Here is a 14,848-nt window from a genome sequence, read left to right as displayed (position 1 = left end):
ATATTTTGTTATATAATTGAAATATCACAGGTTGTGCGTTAACATCAATCAATTAGAATATCCAACCTTGGGTTGTTGATTTACATTGATTGACACTTGAACATTGGTCTTTGGTATCGTTCAAGTTACTCCTCTTACATTAAATCGGGCTCGCAAATTTCTATTTGTTGATTGCGGATTGAATTAAAAGTTAGAGATATTAATACTCTCTGATATACTTTATTCTATTTTAAGTCTGAATGTCTAGTTGATTCTCTAGAAAGTGTATTGGAGTAAGTCCTCTCAGATTGCCAAACGAATTGTTGGGTGTGGTTGCTAGACCCCCGCATTTTCAATTGGTATCAGAGAAGGAAAGCACATTAAAAACCTCATAAGTTTGTGTCTGTAAGTGATCTAATATGGATGAGAATATCTCTAATATCACGCCACCAGCTCATGGACATCCCAACTTGGTTAATTGTCCTAGCTCCACTGAGAATTCTGTTTCGGCACCTTCTTCTAAATTCACGCTTAACTGGGAAACCCGTATGGGTGAACAGTTAAATGATCTTTCTGATGAAAGTGACTCAGAAGAAGCACAAAATGTCGAAGAAGAAGTCTCTCAGTACATCATTCTCTTTTATCATATCCTAAAGAAAAATAAGTCAACATCCTGCTTGACTAAGTTTTTAACTCCTCTCTGCGTTGAAAACAGCAAATTGAGAAAACTCTTTAAGGATTATGATAGCTTATTACAAGCTGCTCTTAAAGATCGTAACGAAGACATATGTTCAAAATTTTTTGAATGTTTAGTCTTCGTCAAAAACTCCTTGCGTTGGAAGGAAGATTTGCAAAAATCAATGCAAGTTATGTCTCTCAACAAGAATGTTTTAACGCTAGAGAAAAGACGTTTTTCACGCGAGAAAAGCAATTGGAGACTGATCTTAGTACGACTCTTAAAAAGGTCAAGGCTTTAGAAGAGAATTTGAAATAAATTCAATTCTAGCTCTACAAAACTATCTTTCATGCTTGGAGCATGTAAAGAACATCGTGATACACGTGGTCTGGGCTATAAAGGTATAGATGCTCTAAGCACTGGTAAGATGAGTTTTGTCTAGGCAAAAAGCCTTCCTCAATCTACTGTCGTAAATGTATCTGAATGTAGAGAACAAGAGCCTACAAGGACAATTCAGTTGAGAATGAATATAAATCGTCCCGTTAAATGATTTTATTGCGAAAAGAAAGGTCACATTGAAAAAAGATGTCATCTTCGTCTACGGAATGAAAAACTTCACAACATTCTCATATGGATGTCTAAAGAAGTACTCAAACCGGTTCCTTAGTGTTCAGGTAGAAATTCATTCCACAATCAAGAAAAGTGTTCCAATGGGACAGTTCTTGATTATAAACATAACATTTCCTCCGCTTACAATGGCAAAAGGAACAATCTTATATGGATGGCTGATAACTCTGAAAATCCTGTAAGGAGGAAAAGATATCGAAGAAAGAAAATTTCTTCAAGACCCTCCTTTTAGCTCAACGATGATCTTGCTTCTAAAATAAGTGTTCCTGATTACATTCACATCAATAATCATGTCTCGGAACTCAAGACTAGTATCAACAGTCTCAAGCGCAAGATCAAGATGGCAAGGAAATCAGCTGATCCAGGTAAATCTTGTCATCCTCCTGATAATTTTGGTATAGGGCAGAAGAGTAAAAACGAGAGTGTCAACGTCACTAATGAACTTCATGTTCATCAACATGCAACCTGACTATTCTTTATGTGTATCCTCTCTATGGACCAATGAGAAGATACACATAACTCTCAACGAAGATATCTTCTTCTTGACAAATGGTCTGTGTTGTAGTATGATGATATTGACTTTCTCTTCATATTTTTTTGCTCCAAAACAGTTTTTTTTTAATTGTCTACCTAATGCCTTCTTAAGATACACTAGTTTTTCTTCCTAAAATGACAGTCGAGTCACCTTGTATCAATGATCCCTGTTGTCTTCTCATCTTGTTTGCTTCATCCGTTAATCGACCTTGCCTTGGGTCTTAACCTTTATTCTGTGCAACCGGTCCGTTATCAAATGTATACAAGAAACCCTGGGTTTCTCTTGTGGAATTTTTTCTGTAAATATGTATCAAGTCTTTCTTATATATATACTGGTTCGGTAAGGCCAAGAGCTCTTCTAGGTTTGGTTGAGCGAGTGCACAGTGGAAGGAAGCAAAAAGGAAGAAAAATTTGATGAGATGACCTTTGAACTTGATGATGATCGCATTCTCGTTATTTTCTATAAAGCAATTGATCATGAAAAAGATCTTGCAATCCAGATGTCTGTTCAATTGGTTGGAAATCTTCTTTAAGACTTTGAGGTAGTGCGTGAACATCTCGAGATTGCATCAAAGAATCTAGTGTTTTTGAAGGAGGAGCTAAAGAAAGCAACTGATGAACTTTCCCTTGTCCGTTCCATGGTTGCTGATCTTGTCTGAGTTTTTTATTATATCTAGTAAATCTTCTGTTAGAGAATTTATTTCTTATGTTTTTAGAAGAATAACTAGGGTTTGGAATAGCCATTATTGTGAGTACACATAGCTATGTCCAACGATTTTCATCTTCAATGTTTTTAGATTTATTTATAAACTCCTTGATGAATGCACTTAGCTTCGGATTTATGATGGCATCTAAAATACGTTGATATGGTATTCTTTTTTGGTCATGAAGTATCTCTGTGAAAATTTCATGAGGATCCCACTAGTTTTCGTACCTTTGCCAGTTTATATTGACAAAAAGGGGAGAATTAATGTGTAGTGTGAAAAGACGGGGGTATAACAACCACACCCAATATTTCGATTAGCAATCTGTATGGACCAACTTAATATACTTTATAGAGAATCAACTAGACAGTTAGACTCAATCTAGAGAAAAGTATATCGAGGAGTTAATATCTCTCTCACTTGATTTGATCTTTACTCAAGCAAATAGAAATCTGCGAATCTTTATCAAATACAAGGATAATAACTTGGATGGTACCAAAGACCAATATCCAAGTGTCAATCATTTTACATCAACAACCAAAGGTTGGATATTCTAATTGATTGATCTTAACACACAACCTATGATATTTCAATTATATAACAAAATGTAATGCGGAATAGAAATAACACAGACACCAGAAATTTTGTTAACGAGGAAACCACAAATGCAGAAAAACCCCGGGACCTAGTCCATATTGAACACCACACTGTATTAAGCCGCTACAAACACCAGCCTACTACAAACTAACTTCGGTCTGGACTGTAGTTGAACCCTAATCAATATCATACTGATTCAAGGTACAGTTGCGCTCTTTACGTCTCTAATACCAGCAGGATACTACGCACTTGATTCCCTTAGATGATCTCACCCACAACCAAGAGTTGCTACGACGCAAAGTCGAGACTTTAATAAACAAATCTGCATCACACAGAAAAGTCTATGATAATAGATAAATCTGTCATCCACAGATAAACCTATGAGTTTTCTTTCGTCTTTTGATAAATCAAGGTGAACAGGAACTAATTGATAATCCGTACTTATATTTCCAAAGAACATCCTAGTATTATCAATCACCTCACAACAGTCTTAATCGTGTGGTAGCGAAACAAGATGTTGCGGAATCACAAACGATGAGACGAATATGTTTGTGATTTCTTTTTATCTTGCCCCATCAGAGATATAATCTCAAGTCAATTATTCAATTGAACTCGTAAGATATAAGATGGCAAGATCAGATCGCTCAACTACAAGAGAAGTAGTTTCGTCTGGCTTCACAATCCCAATGAAGCCTTTCAGTCGTTAACCTATAGGGTCTCGGGAAGAAACCTAAGGTTACAGGGGAAGCGACTCTAGCAAACTAACTAGTATCACACAGGAGGTGGGGGGAATTAGTTTTTCTAATTGCTAGAAGTCTCATTTATATAGTTTCCAAATCAGGGTTTGCAATCCAAGTTACCTTGGTAACAAAGCATTCAATATTCAGTGTTAGATGAAAAACCTGATTTCTCCAAGCTAATATCTTTCAACCGTTAGATCGAAACTTAGCTAGTCATACACAAATGAAATGTGTTTCATTTAGGTTTGAGTAACCTTACCTAAACGTGTACACTTGGTTGGTTCACAAATAGTTAACCGAGGTTAGCCATATGAGTACTTTTATATAAACCATATTCATCTTTCCCATAACTGGTTCAAATGACTCATAAGAACTAGTTGATAGAGTTGTTCAATTGCTTAGGTCTTTATTCATAGACACAATTGAAACAAAATAGGTTCGATTCACTTGAATCAATTCATGAACAATATAGCCATGGTTTGCAAAGATTGCATTCCTTATTGATTTATTGTTTTAAGTTCATGAACTTCCGATTTGAGAAATAACCAGCTTGGGTATGCGTACGGGTATGCGTACCTTATCTACTGGATTTGAGTTTGGAAACTCAACAGAAATTTTCAGTTCGAAAACTTCGGTGAGTACGTGTATGGGTACGCTATCTAAGGTGACTGGTTTTCCAGTTTGTAAAATACAAACTCCATCAGTAGTTTTCGGTCAGAAAACTTCCGCCAGTACGCGTACCCAACCTGTCTCCTTTACCAATGTCGCATGCACAAGTGCACACAATTGGTTTCCGGCACATGGATTTATACATTAATGTGCGAACACACTATATATGCTTATATCCATAGTTGGTTACATAATCTCAAATCTACATTTGAATCATTGAAACATTCTTATATAATGTTATCAATCGTTATTCACGACTATCGTCATCAAAGCTATTTTCAAGATTGAAACGTCATTATGACTTTCGTCACGGATAAAGATGAAAAGTGGTTAAAGCGAAAGCTTACCAACACGTATTTCGAGAAAAAGATAGGCGAGTAAACTCGGCTCGAAATAGCAAATGTGTATGTATGAAAACTATCATACTTATACGACTTTGTCTAAAGAGTAGGAGATAAAGAGATAAACTTTTGAGTGATAGATAAGTTCAAGCCTCCACATACCTTTTAGCCGGATGAAGTTCCACTAGTTCCTTGAGTAGTTCTTCGTCTTCGTAAGATGAACGCCATGGAGTCTGGAGCTCAACTACACTAATCTGTCCTAAACCGATACTTAGCTATAAGTAGTCTAGAAATTAAGACATATAGTTTTGACAACTAAACTTGACAAACATGCTTGAGATAGCAACGCATACGAGTTCGACCAAGCAGTCTCTAACAATTAGAACATCCAACCTTGGGTTATTGATTTACATTGATTGACACTTGAACATTGGTCTTTGGTACCGTTCAAGTTACTCCTCTTATATTCAATCGGGCTCGCAGATTTCTATTTGCTGATTGCGGATTGAATTAAGAGTTAGAGATATTAATACTCTTTGATATATTTTATTCTATTTTGAGTCTGACTGTCTAGTTGATTCTCTAAAAAGTGTATTGGAGTAAGTCCTCTCAGATTTCCAAACCAATTGTTGGGTCTGGTTGTTAGACCCCCGCATTTTCAAATACTTCATCAAAAGATCTTGGATTTATAAAGCAGAACATGCCACCTAGCCAGTTCTAGATAATTTCGCTATAATTACAATTCCAGAGTATGTATTCAATTGTTTCCTCAGAATTTTTGCAGAAGTAGCATCTTGAAGCAAGCTGAAATTTTATAGACTTCATTTTTTCATCTGTTGAGCAAATTCCTCTAACCAATTTCTAGATATTACTTGAGATCGGGCCTGTCAATATTTGTCCGATATCCGGTATCCGTTTCCGAGTATTCAATATCCTATAAGATTTTATCCGTTTTATCGGATATAGGATATCAGATCGGATATATTATTGAATATTTCTTCCTTAACATATCGGAAACGGATTAGACCTCATCCGAAATGTTAATATCCGATATCCGATAGTATAGGAACTTATTTGTAATTTATCCTAATTTTGAGTCTAGTATAGGATAAATATCCGATAAGTGTCAATTATGAAATTTTTTTACAAGGGTTTTTAAGCTTTTTTGTTATAACCGGATATTATCGGATATCCGACAGCTTAGCCTATTAGAATCGATATTTGATTTTGATATCCTATAGGATATTATCAGATATCGAATATCCGGTAGTGCTTAACCTGTCGGATATCGGATTTCTAAATATCCGACGGATATTTTTCCATTGACAGGCCTACTTGAGATACTAGGATGTACAGAGTGGTGCCATACCTGAGAAGTCTATTGTAGCTTAGGTTGTTTTGTTCTAATACATTCCATAGCTGATGCCACATAGAATGCTCCAGTGATAGTGCCACACCATATTCTTTTGTGTTTTTCATTATTAATCACTGGATTCTCATTTACATCTATCATTTGCAGTATTTCTTTAGGAATTACCCATTCACCATCCAACAGTAAATCTGCAACCTTCATATTAGGGAATTGTATCATATAAGTATTTTTCAGGGAATAATTCAGATAGTGCTTTATCTTTTACCCATTTGTCTTTCCAAACTGAGATATCTTCTCCATCTCCCACTATCCACCTTGTATGGTTTTTTACTTCTTATGCAATCCATTTCAAACCTGGAAGGATAAAAGATTTTTTATAGTAACCTATTCATTTTCCCTGTTTGATAATGAGTTTTTCTTGAAAATATCTGGCTCATTCTTCAGTACTGTTCTGTATCTTCCATAGAAGTTTCATCAGTAGAGCTTTATTTAGTATTTCTAATCTTCTCAGACCTAGACTTCCCTATGCTATTGGTGTACATACTAGATCCCATTTCATTGTGACGCTTTTTCTTGTAAAAGGATCTCCAGTCCAGAGAAAATTTCTCATTATTCTTTCACACTCCTTTAAATCTCTTTTAGGCCATTTATAGATTGCCATACTGTATATTGGGAAACTGCAGAACACATGTTTTACCAGAATTAATTTTTCTTGGAAGGATAACAACTTCCCTTTCCATCCTGCGAGACTTTTTTTTGCACAGATCCAAATATGTGATGTTTTTATGCAACCTGGAGTTAGCATTACACCTAAATACTTATCTGGAAATGCTGATAATGGCATGTTACATTCTGCTGCCAGTTGAGTTTTTCTCAATTCACTTGTCCCTCCAATGAAGCATTTGCTTTTTGCAAGACTGACAACTTGACAAGAAGAAGCTCGATAATCTTTTAATATGCTTACGAGTTTTCTAACATTTCTCTTATCTCCAATGCAAAATACAAATATATCATCAGCAAAGAATATGTGAGAAGGCTGCACTCCATTTCTTGAACCCATTGGTTGTAGATGACCATTTTTCACCATTCTAGTTAGTATTATGCTCAATAGGTCTTCTGCTATTACAAATAGAAGAGGAGATAGGGGATCTCCTTGTCTCAATCCTCTCCCTACTTGAAAGTTACCAACATGTCCACCATTTAATAAAACTGATATTCTAGCTGATTTCAATAGAATATGAAGCCATTTGATCACTTGTTCAGAGAACCCAAAATTTCTCATGACCTGAAATAAAAATTCCCAACTGAGAGAGTCATAAGCTTGAGTTATGTCTAGCTTTAGACCCATATTTCCTCTAACTTCAAGTTCATTCACTAATTCGGAGGCAAGCACAATTTGTTCTTGAATGTTTCTTCCTTTAATGAATGCACCTTGATGAGGAGATACAAGTTTTTGTATTATACTGCCAAATCTTGTAGTTATAATCTTTGTTATCACCTTGAAGATAAAGTTCATCAGTCCAATGGGTCTGAACTGACTTGCTCTTTTGGCATTCTTGACTTTTGGCAGTATGAGTAAAAGATTAGCATTAAAACCTTGAGGGATAAATCCCCTTTTCCAGCAATACTGTATGGCTCTTGTTAAGTCTTTACACATTATATCCCAAGCATATCTGTAAAACCAACCAGCAAACCCATCAGGTCCAGGTGCACTATCTGGATCAAGATCAAAAAATGCTTGTATAATTTCTTCATCTGATGGAACCAGCTCTAAGATTTTGTTCTCCTCATTACTCACTAATTTGGGAATGTCTTGAAATATATTTGGTGTAAAGTATACTTCTTGAAATTCAAATTTTTCTTCAAAGTGATTTGTTAAGACATTTGCAAGATTTTGATCAACAACTATATTCCCATCTGAGTCTTCTAGTTCCACTATTGCATTCTGAGCTTGCCTTATCTTTAGATTTACATGATACTTTTTTGAATTTGATGCTACTTCTTTTAACCACTTGGCTCTTGATTTTTGTCGAATTATTTCCTTTTGTTGTTCATTTAACATCCCATGAATTCCTCTTGCAGTAATTACTTGTTCAAGAGATTGTTATCTTCTGGATTTTTATCTGATAAAAAGAGAAGCTTGTAACACATTTTATTCTGCCTGATGTATGGTACTCAACTACACACTTCTATCCTAATCCGAGACTTGAGTAAATGTACACTAGAAATCAAGATATAGTTTGGATCAACTAAATTTGACAACAAGCTTGAGATAGCAACACTTGTGAGTTCGACCGAGCAATGCTCTAACAACGTTCAACAAACTTAAATAGATTTTCTAATACAAATCGCGGATCCACCCATATCCAACCCATACATTCGTCCACCCGTAGATGTTTGACCCGCGAGTGGTGATGGAAAATCTAGCATCCGCCATTTAGATGGACCGAATATATATATGGATGGTACCAAATCCATGAATTTTACCTGTTTCCCCCCCTTAGAGCAGTTCCTACGGAATGAACAAAGGATTTGTTCATTTTGCTCCCACTATGGACTCAACAAACATGAAAAACAGATGAGAAACCAATAAAATTGAGGGTTTGTTGAGGTCGGCCGTCGATTAAGCGCGTGCTTGATGTATAACTGCGCGGGCGAAGTAAACCAGCTGGCAGATGATCCAAAGACTCCAGCGTTTAATGTTTGGCCGCCCCTTGGTTTTCTCTCTCCAAATATCGGTTATTATATTTAGGGTTTATTATTTATTACTCGGTTATTATATTTAGGAGTATTTGTTTTATTAGTTAAATAATCAGTGAGACCCAACTCTTATTAAATCAGTAGTGGGATCCTAAAACTAAAATATTCATTTTGCGTTGGTTTCCATAGTGTAAAAATGTGTTTGTTCATCCACGCGCTCAATAATTTCTTTTTTATTGATTGCCATATGAATTTCCCAACTCACACCCCTACCTTTTTCCACATCACTCACACACCCTACCCTTTTCCCCCGTGATGCGGTATTCTCTCACTGGTTTTGGAGAAAACAAGGGGGTCCATCAGTGTTGGGTTCGCCACTAAGGTGAAGACATGCCACCGGGAAGAAATTAGGGGAGGAATTCTTGGGGGTAGAAAGCATTTCCGTGAATTGGTACAGTGCAACCCGTTGTTTGTGGGTGAAAACTGCTTCTGCCGATTTTTGGTAATCTTGTGTGTGTCGGTGAAAAAAAAATCTAAACCCAAAACAATGTACTCCACGGGAATACTTTTGATTCGAGAGATCAATCTGTACAATCCTGGCCTAAACCAAGAAATCGCCGTTCCAGGCTTGCTTCGGTCACAAAGTGAAGGAGAAGGGTTGGTCTTAGGGAGGGAAGCGAAGAAAGTGTTGAGACCAGAATGGTTGATTCTAAAAATGTGGGCGTTTTTGTGACTTGTATCAGAAAATTGAACTGGTGAGTTGAATGGAAAGCTACCAGGTGATTTCTGGATGTGGTATTGTTCTCCTGACAAAAATTTGTCGTTTGGTGGAAATAGGTGAAACCTATTTATACAAGTCGTAATAAAACGTACCCTGGCCTCGTAAGAAGTGAAAGCGGTTGAGTGGTGGAAAAGTGCTAACGGGTAACGCATGGAATTGATGTTTCCATAATGAAGATGCGTTCACCACTTATTTCTTGCCATTACTAACCGCCTCACTCTTATGACACTTTCTTGTAACGGGCGTATTGCACGCCGCACGCTGTAAACCGCCATACCAATATCCTGATGAGCATCCCCCAGTTTGTGACATGTTTTGATGTCTCGAGTATTTTCATTGGAAAACGTGTAGCATGTTGCTATGTGCGGCAAGTTGAGATAGAGAGGCTTTCCGATTCAGTGACGACCTTCGACGGCCGAGATTTTGCATTTCAGGAGGAAGGGTAGTCATTGATCGCGGCTACCTTCCGTTTGGCGGCCAGTGGCATGGCCGTGGTGCTGGCATGGCTTGCGCATGCCGTTGGCGTGGCCAAATTAGGGTTTGACACAAACCGTGGAATTTGGCATTGCCAGAATTTGCCACAGGCTTGGTGGTGAACTTGTACGGCTGAGATCCGCACCTCAGGAGGAAGGGTAGCCATTGATTATGGCTACCTTCCGTTGGTGGCCAGAGGCGTGGTAACGTGGATGGCGTGGCTTGCGCATGCTTTTGGGAATGCGCGTGCGGCATGTGTACCTGGCATGTGCGTCTGGTAAGCGCGTCCGACAAGGGCGTCTAGCATGCGCGCCTGGCATACGCGTGCAGCATGCTGGCGTTTTCGGGAAGCTAGCGCGTTTTTGGGAAGCCAACTTAGTATGGCGACTTTTTTGAGGCCGTGGCAAGTTTTGGAGAAACCCGATTGGTTGATGGGAAGTGGGGCCAGCATGCTAGGGCGTGGCCCTACTTCCAACGCGTGGTGGCGGATTTGAAGCGACCTGATTGGTCGACGGAAAGAGGGCCGACATGCTAGGGCGCGGCCGCACTTTTAGCCCGCTGTGGTGGATTCAGTTGCCTAGCTTGTTTAAGCATGGTTCGACCAACGAGGTCCAGTATACTGCGCGGGGCGCGAAATCCTAATTTGCAAATTAGTTGAGTTTATGAGTTCTTTGCGAGTTATCACAATAATTAGCTGGATTTTGTATGCTGCCATACAAAAATCTTTATCTACAGAATGCAGTGTGCTTTCTATCTGAGCATTTCGTGCAATGGCCTTAACTTCGGTACTTGGAGGTTCATGCTACTCCGCTGCGAGTGAACATAAATCTGTCATGTCATACCGATTAAGGGTTCTGCTGGGGAACATAGCACATGAAAGTACTCAGTGAGTCTCGTATTGGCGAGGTGCCGAAATTTACAGAGTGTTATGGATAAAAGTGTATTGAGCGGCTCAATAAATGTGTCAGTGGAGAGGTTAGTACTCGGAGCACCGTTTCCTTGCAGAGTGACGTCACATCTGATGCAAGGTTTTACGATTTTAACCCTAAGCTAAAAACCACCATCAACACCTGTAAAAGAGGTTTCTTGCAGGTTGCAGCAAGTAGTAGGAGTGAGCAAAAAGTCTGGAACCGCGGATTTCACCCGTATCCATCCGCAAAATTGCGGGTGAAACCCAATCCGCAAGATCTATGGGCCGGACACGAGTGGGATTCTCAAATCCGCACTTTTAACGGTTTGGTTGCGGTTGGATTTTGAAATCCGCCGATCTATCCGCACTGTAGGGTAGTAAGGGAAATTAATCATGGTGCTTTCTTGCTTAATGAAGAAGGTCAAGAGTCAAGCACTTACAACTGCATACATCAATATCGCAATTGGAACCAAATTTAAAACTTCCCTTGCATCTTCGACCTGGTCAGCTGATATATTGTCTTCCGACAACAACGCTTTGTCAAAGAACCTAAGCAGGTTATTATCACGTATATCAGAAATGAGCATAGACATGTAGATATATAATCAAGGAAACGTTTCTTACCTGATTTTATGAGCTCCAGCAAGAATCTCGTCATTGAACAATAACATTTCATCCTCTGTTTGGGTAAACTATATAGTCTCGGTGGATGAGAGTGGATTTTCTTCGTCCTATCTCGTCTTGAGAGTAGAGATAGGTTCCCTACGTAAAGATAGCTAATGCTCCTGCCATTGAAGCCAATGAAAGACCAAATCCAGGTCCGCAACTCCAATTTTCATGAACGTAAATAAATATCAAGCGACAACTCCAATTTTCATGAACGTAAATAGATATCAAGAGACAACTCCAATGATGCAAACCACGATTAATCCGCGTCTGTCAAATTCGCGGATAATAGGCCGGCTGGGAAGCACGGACACATCAGATTCGTTTCCGTGTCCGTGTCGGACGCACTATGGACACATGACGCGACCACGACGCCCACACGACGCGTGTCGGACGCATCAAAATCCGTGTCCTCACTTGACGCACGTTGGATGCACATTGGACACACATCGGACACACTCGGACGCACGTCGGACGCATATGTTACCCTATATCTTAAATTCCAAATTTTTTTTTTATCAAAACTCGTCTCTCTCTCTCTCGTCTATCTTCTACTCTCAGAAGAATACCCCTTCCCACAGTCTCCCTCACCTTTACTCTTCTCTTCTCAGATCTAAGTTGATCATCCGAAAATCAACTTATTTAGTTTTTTACAATCATTTGCTAGTTGTTATGGCTTTATCTCTTAGTTGTTTACATTGAATTTGAAGGTATGTTCTCTTTCTTTTACTCTCCCTTCTTCCTTCTGATTTGCATGATTTTGTTGAGTTATTGATTTTTTGTTCTATTTTCAATCTATTGTGAATTTGGGTTGTTGCTGTATTTGGTGAATTTGGGTTTTGTTTTGATTTTAGTGGTGGGGATCATGTGTATTGTCTACTGTGTAGGTTTTAGGGTTTTTTTTGGGGCCTTTGGGAGTATTTTTGGTTGTTCATTGAATTTGAGCTTTATATATAATACTTATAATTTATCTTTTAATTTTCTGCTTGTAATGATTTTATGCTTGTATTTTGATGGCTATCATCTCTTTAATTTTGATGCAGATAGCCAGATATGAGCGAAGAGTTTTTAAGCACTACTCCGCTATGGAGATATGTGACTAAGAAGGATAAAGTTAAAGGTGGTGGTAATTGGAATTTTGTATGTAACCACTGTCAAGTTCCATATTCGGGTTCATATTCAAGAGTGAAAGCACATTTGTTAAAGATTCCAGGCTCTTGAATTAGAATATGTCCAAAGGTCAGAGAACATAAACTTCAGGAAATGAAACAATTGAGTGATGAAGCTGAGGCCAGAGCAAAAGCATCTAAGTTTAAAAGTGTGCCTCTGCCAACATGTGGATCAGGTAGTGGTTCTTCTTTTGCGTCAAATTCTTCATCACTTGTTGAAGATCCTAGGAAGAAGAAAAGAGGGGTTGAGAGCCCAATAGAGAAATTGTATAATGCTGCCAGACGTGAAGAAATGGATAGCATAATTGCACGGTTGTTTTATGCAGCTGGCTTGCCATTCCATCTTGCTAGGTGTCCATATTATAAAGTTGCATTTAATTTGGCTACATCAGATAGTAAAAGCATTCAAGGTTATATTCCGCCGGGTTATAATAAACTAAGAACAACTCTTTTACGGAAGGAAAGAGAACATGTTGAGAAAGAGCTAGAACCAATTAAGAGCACTTGGAAAGAAAAAGGTGTGAGTATTGTGACCGATGGATGGACCGACGAACAACGAAGACCCCTCATGAACTTTATGGCTGTTTCAGAGGATGGTGCAATGTTTATTAAAGCAGTCAACACTCAAGGGTCAGTGAAGGACAAAGAGTACATTTCTAAGTTGATCATTGAGACAATTACGGAAGTTGGGCATCAGAATATTGTGCAAGTAATCACGGACAATGCACCAGTTTGTAAGAGTGCAGGGCTACTTGTAGAAGGTCAGTTTAAACACATTTTTTGGACTCCATGTGTAGTCCACACACTAAACCTTGCTTTAAAGAATATATGTCATCCGAGAGATATTCGAACTAATGTTTTAGTATATAAAGGGTGTGCTTGGATTAGTGAAATTATTGCTGAGGTGGTACTGATCAAAAACTTCATCACTAAACATTCCATGAGATTAGCCATGTTTAATGAACATGTGGAGTTAAAATTATTCACACTTGCAGAGACACGTTTTGCCTCTATTATTATAATGCTTCAAAGATTTAAATATGTGAAGCAAGGACTCCGTAACTTGGTAATTTGCAATCAATGGTCATCATATAAAGATGATGATCCTAATCAAGCATTGTTTATAAAAGAGAAGTTGTTGGATGATGATTGGTGGAACACTTTGCAGTATGTTATTGATTTTACAAAACCTATCATAGAAATGCTTAGATTATGCGACACATACGAGCCTTGTCTTCACTTGGTTTATGAAAGGTGGGATCGAATGATAGATGAGGTAAAGAGCATTATACATCGCCACGAGGGCTTACAATAATATGATATTTCACCATTTCATATGGTGGTGGACGGGATTTTAACAGATCGTTGGAGTAAAAGTAGCACACCGCTTCACTCTTTGGCACATTCATTGAACCCAAGGTATGTATGACAGTATAAAATATGCAATCGTTTATTTATATTTTATGGTCAGCTGAGTTAAGTGTTAAAAAAAATTATACTAAAATCATGATTGAAACAACATAGGTATTATAGTCGTCAGTGGCTTGATGAACGTCCAGGGCGTGTTCCACCACATAGAGATCTTTTGATTGCAGGTCAAAGATTGAAGTGTTTCGAGAAGTATTACGATGTGGATGAGTTAAGAGAAGTTAACATTGAGTATGCTAAGTTTTCATCTTGCCGTGAAGAATTTGCAAATGCAAATACCATAAATGATAGATGGAGTATGAATCCTTATGTGTGGTGGGTTACTTATGGGGTGTATGCTCCTTTACTTCAGCAAAAAGCACTCATGTTGCTTGGACAACCTTGTTCATCTTCTTGTAGTGAGAGAAACTGGAGTACGTATAGTTTCATAAAATCTGTGAAGAGAAATAAAATTACTCCACAAAGAGGTGAAGATTTGGTA

At 38.1% G+C, this 14,848-nt stretch overlaps 1 protein-coding gene across 1 annotated transcript; it reads left to right on the top strand.

Annotated features, from left to right (window-relative positions):
* The first annotated feature begins 13,033 nt into the window (after positions 1-13,033).
* On the top strand, positions 13,034-14,254 carry LOC113341175. The gene has a single exon (XM_026586158.1). It carries the CDS (start codon positions 13,034-13,036, stop codon positions 14,252-14,254), a length of 1,221 nt encoding a protein of 406 aa, XP_026441943.1.
* The last annotated feature ends 594 nt before the right edge of the window (positions 14,255-14,848 follow it).

Source organism: Papaver somniferum, unplaced genomic scaffold (genome assembly GCF_003573695.1).
Source record: "Papaver somniferum cultivar HN1 unplaced genomic scaffold, ASM357369v1 unplaced-scaffold_25, whole genome shotgun sequence".
Taxonomy (NCBI): Eukaryota; Viridiplantae; Streptophyta; class Magnoliopsida; order Ranunculales; family Papaveraceae; genus Papaver; species Papaver somniferum.
Note: the sequence above shows the minus strand (reverse complement) of the source record. Positions and strands in the feature narration are given on the sequence as shown.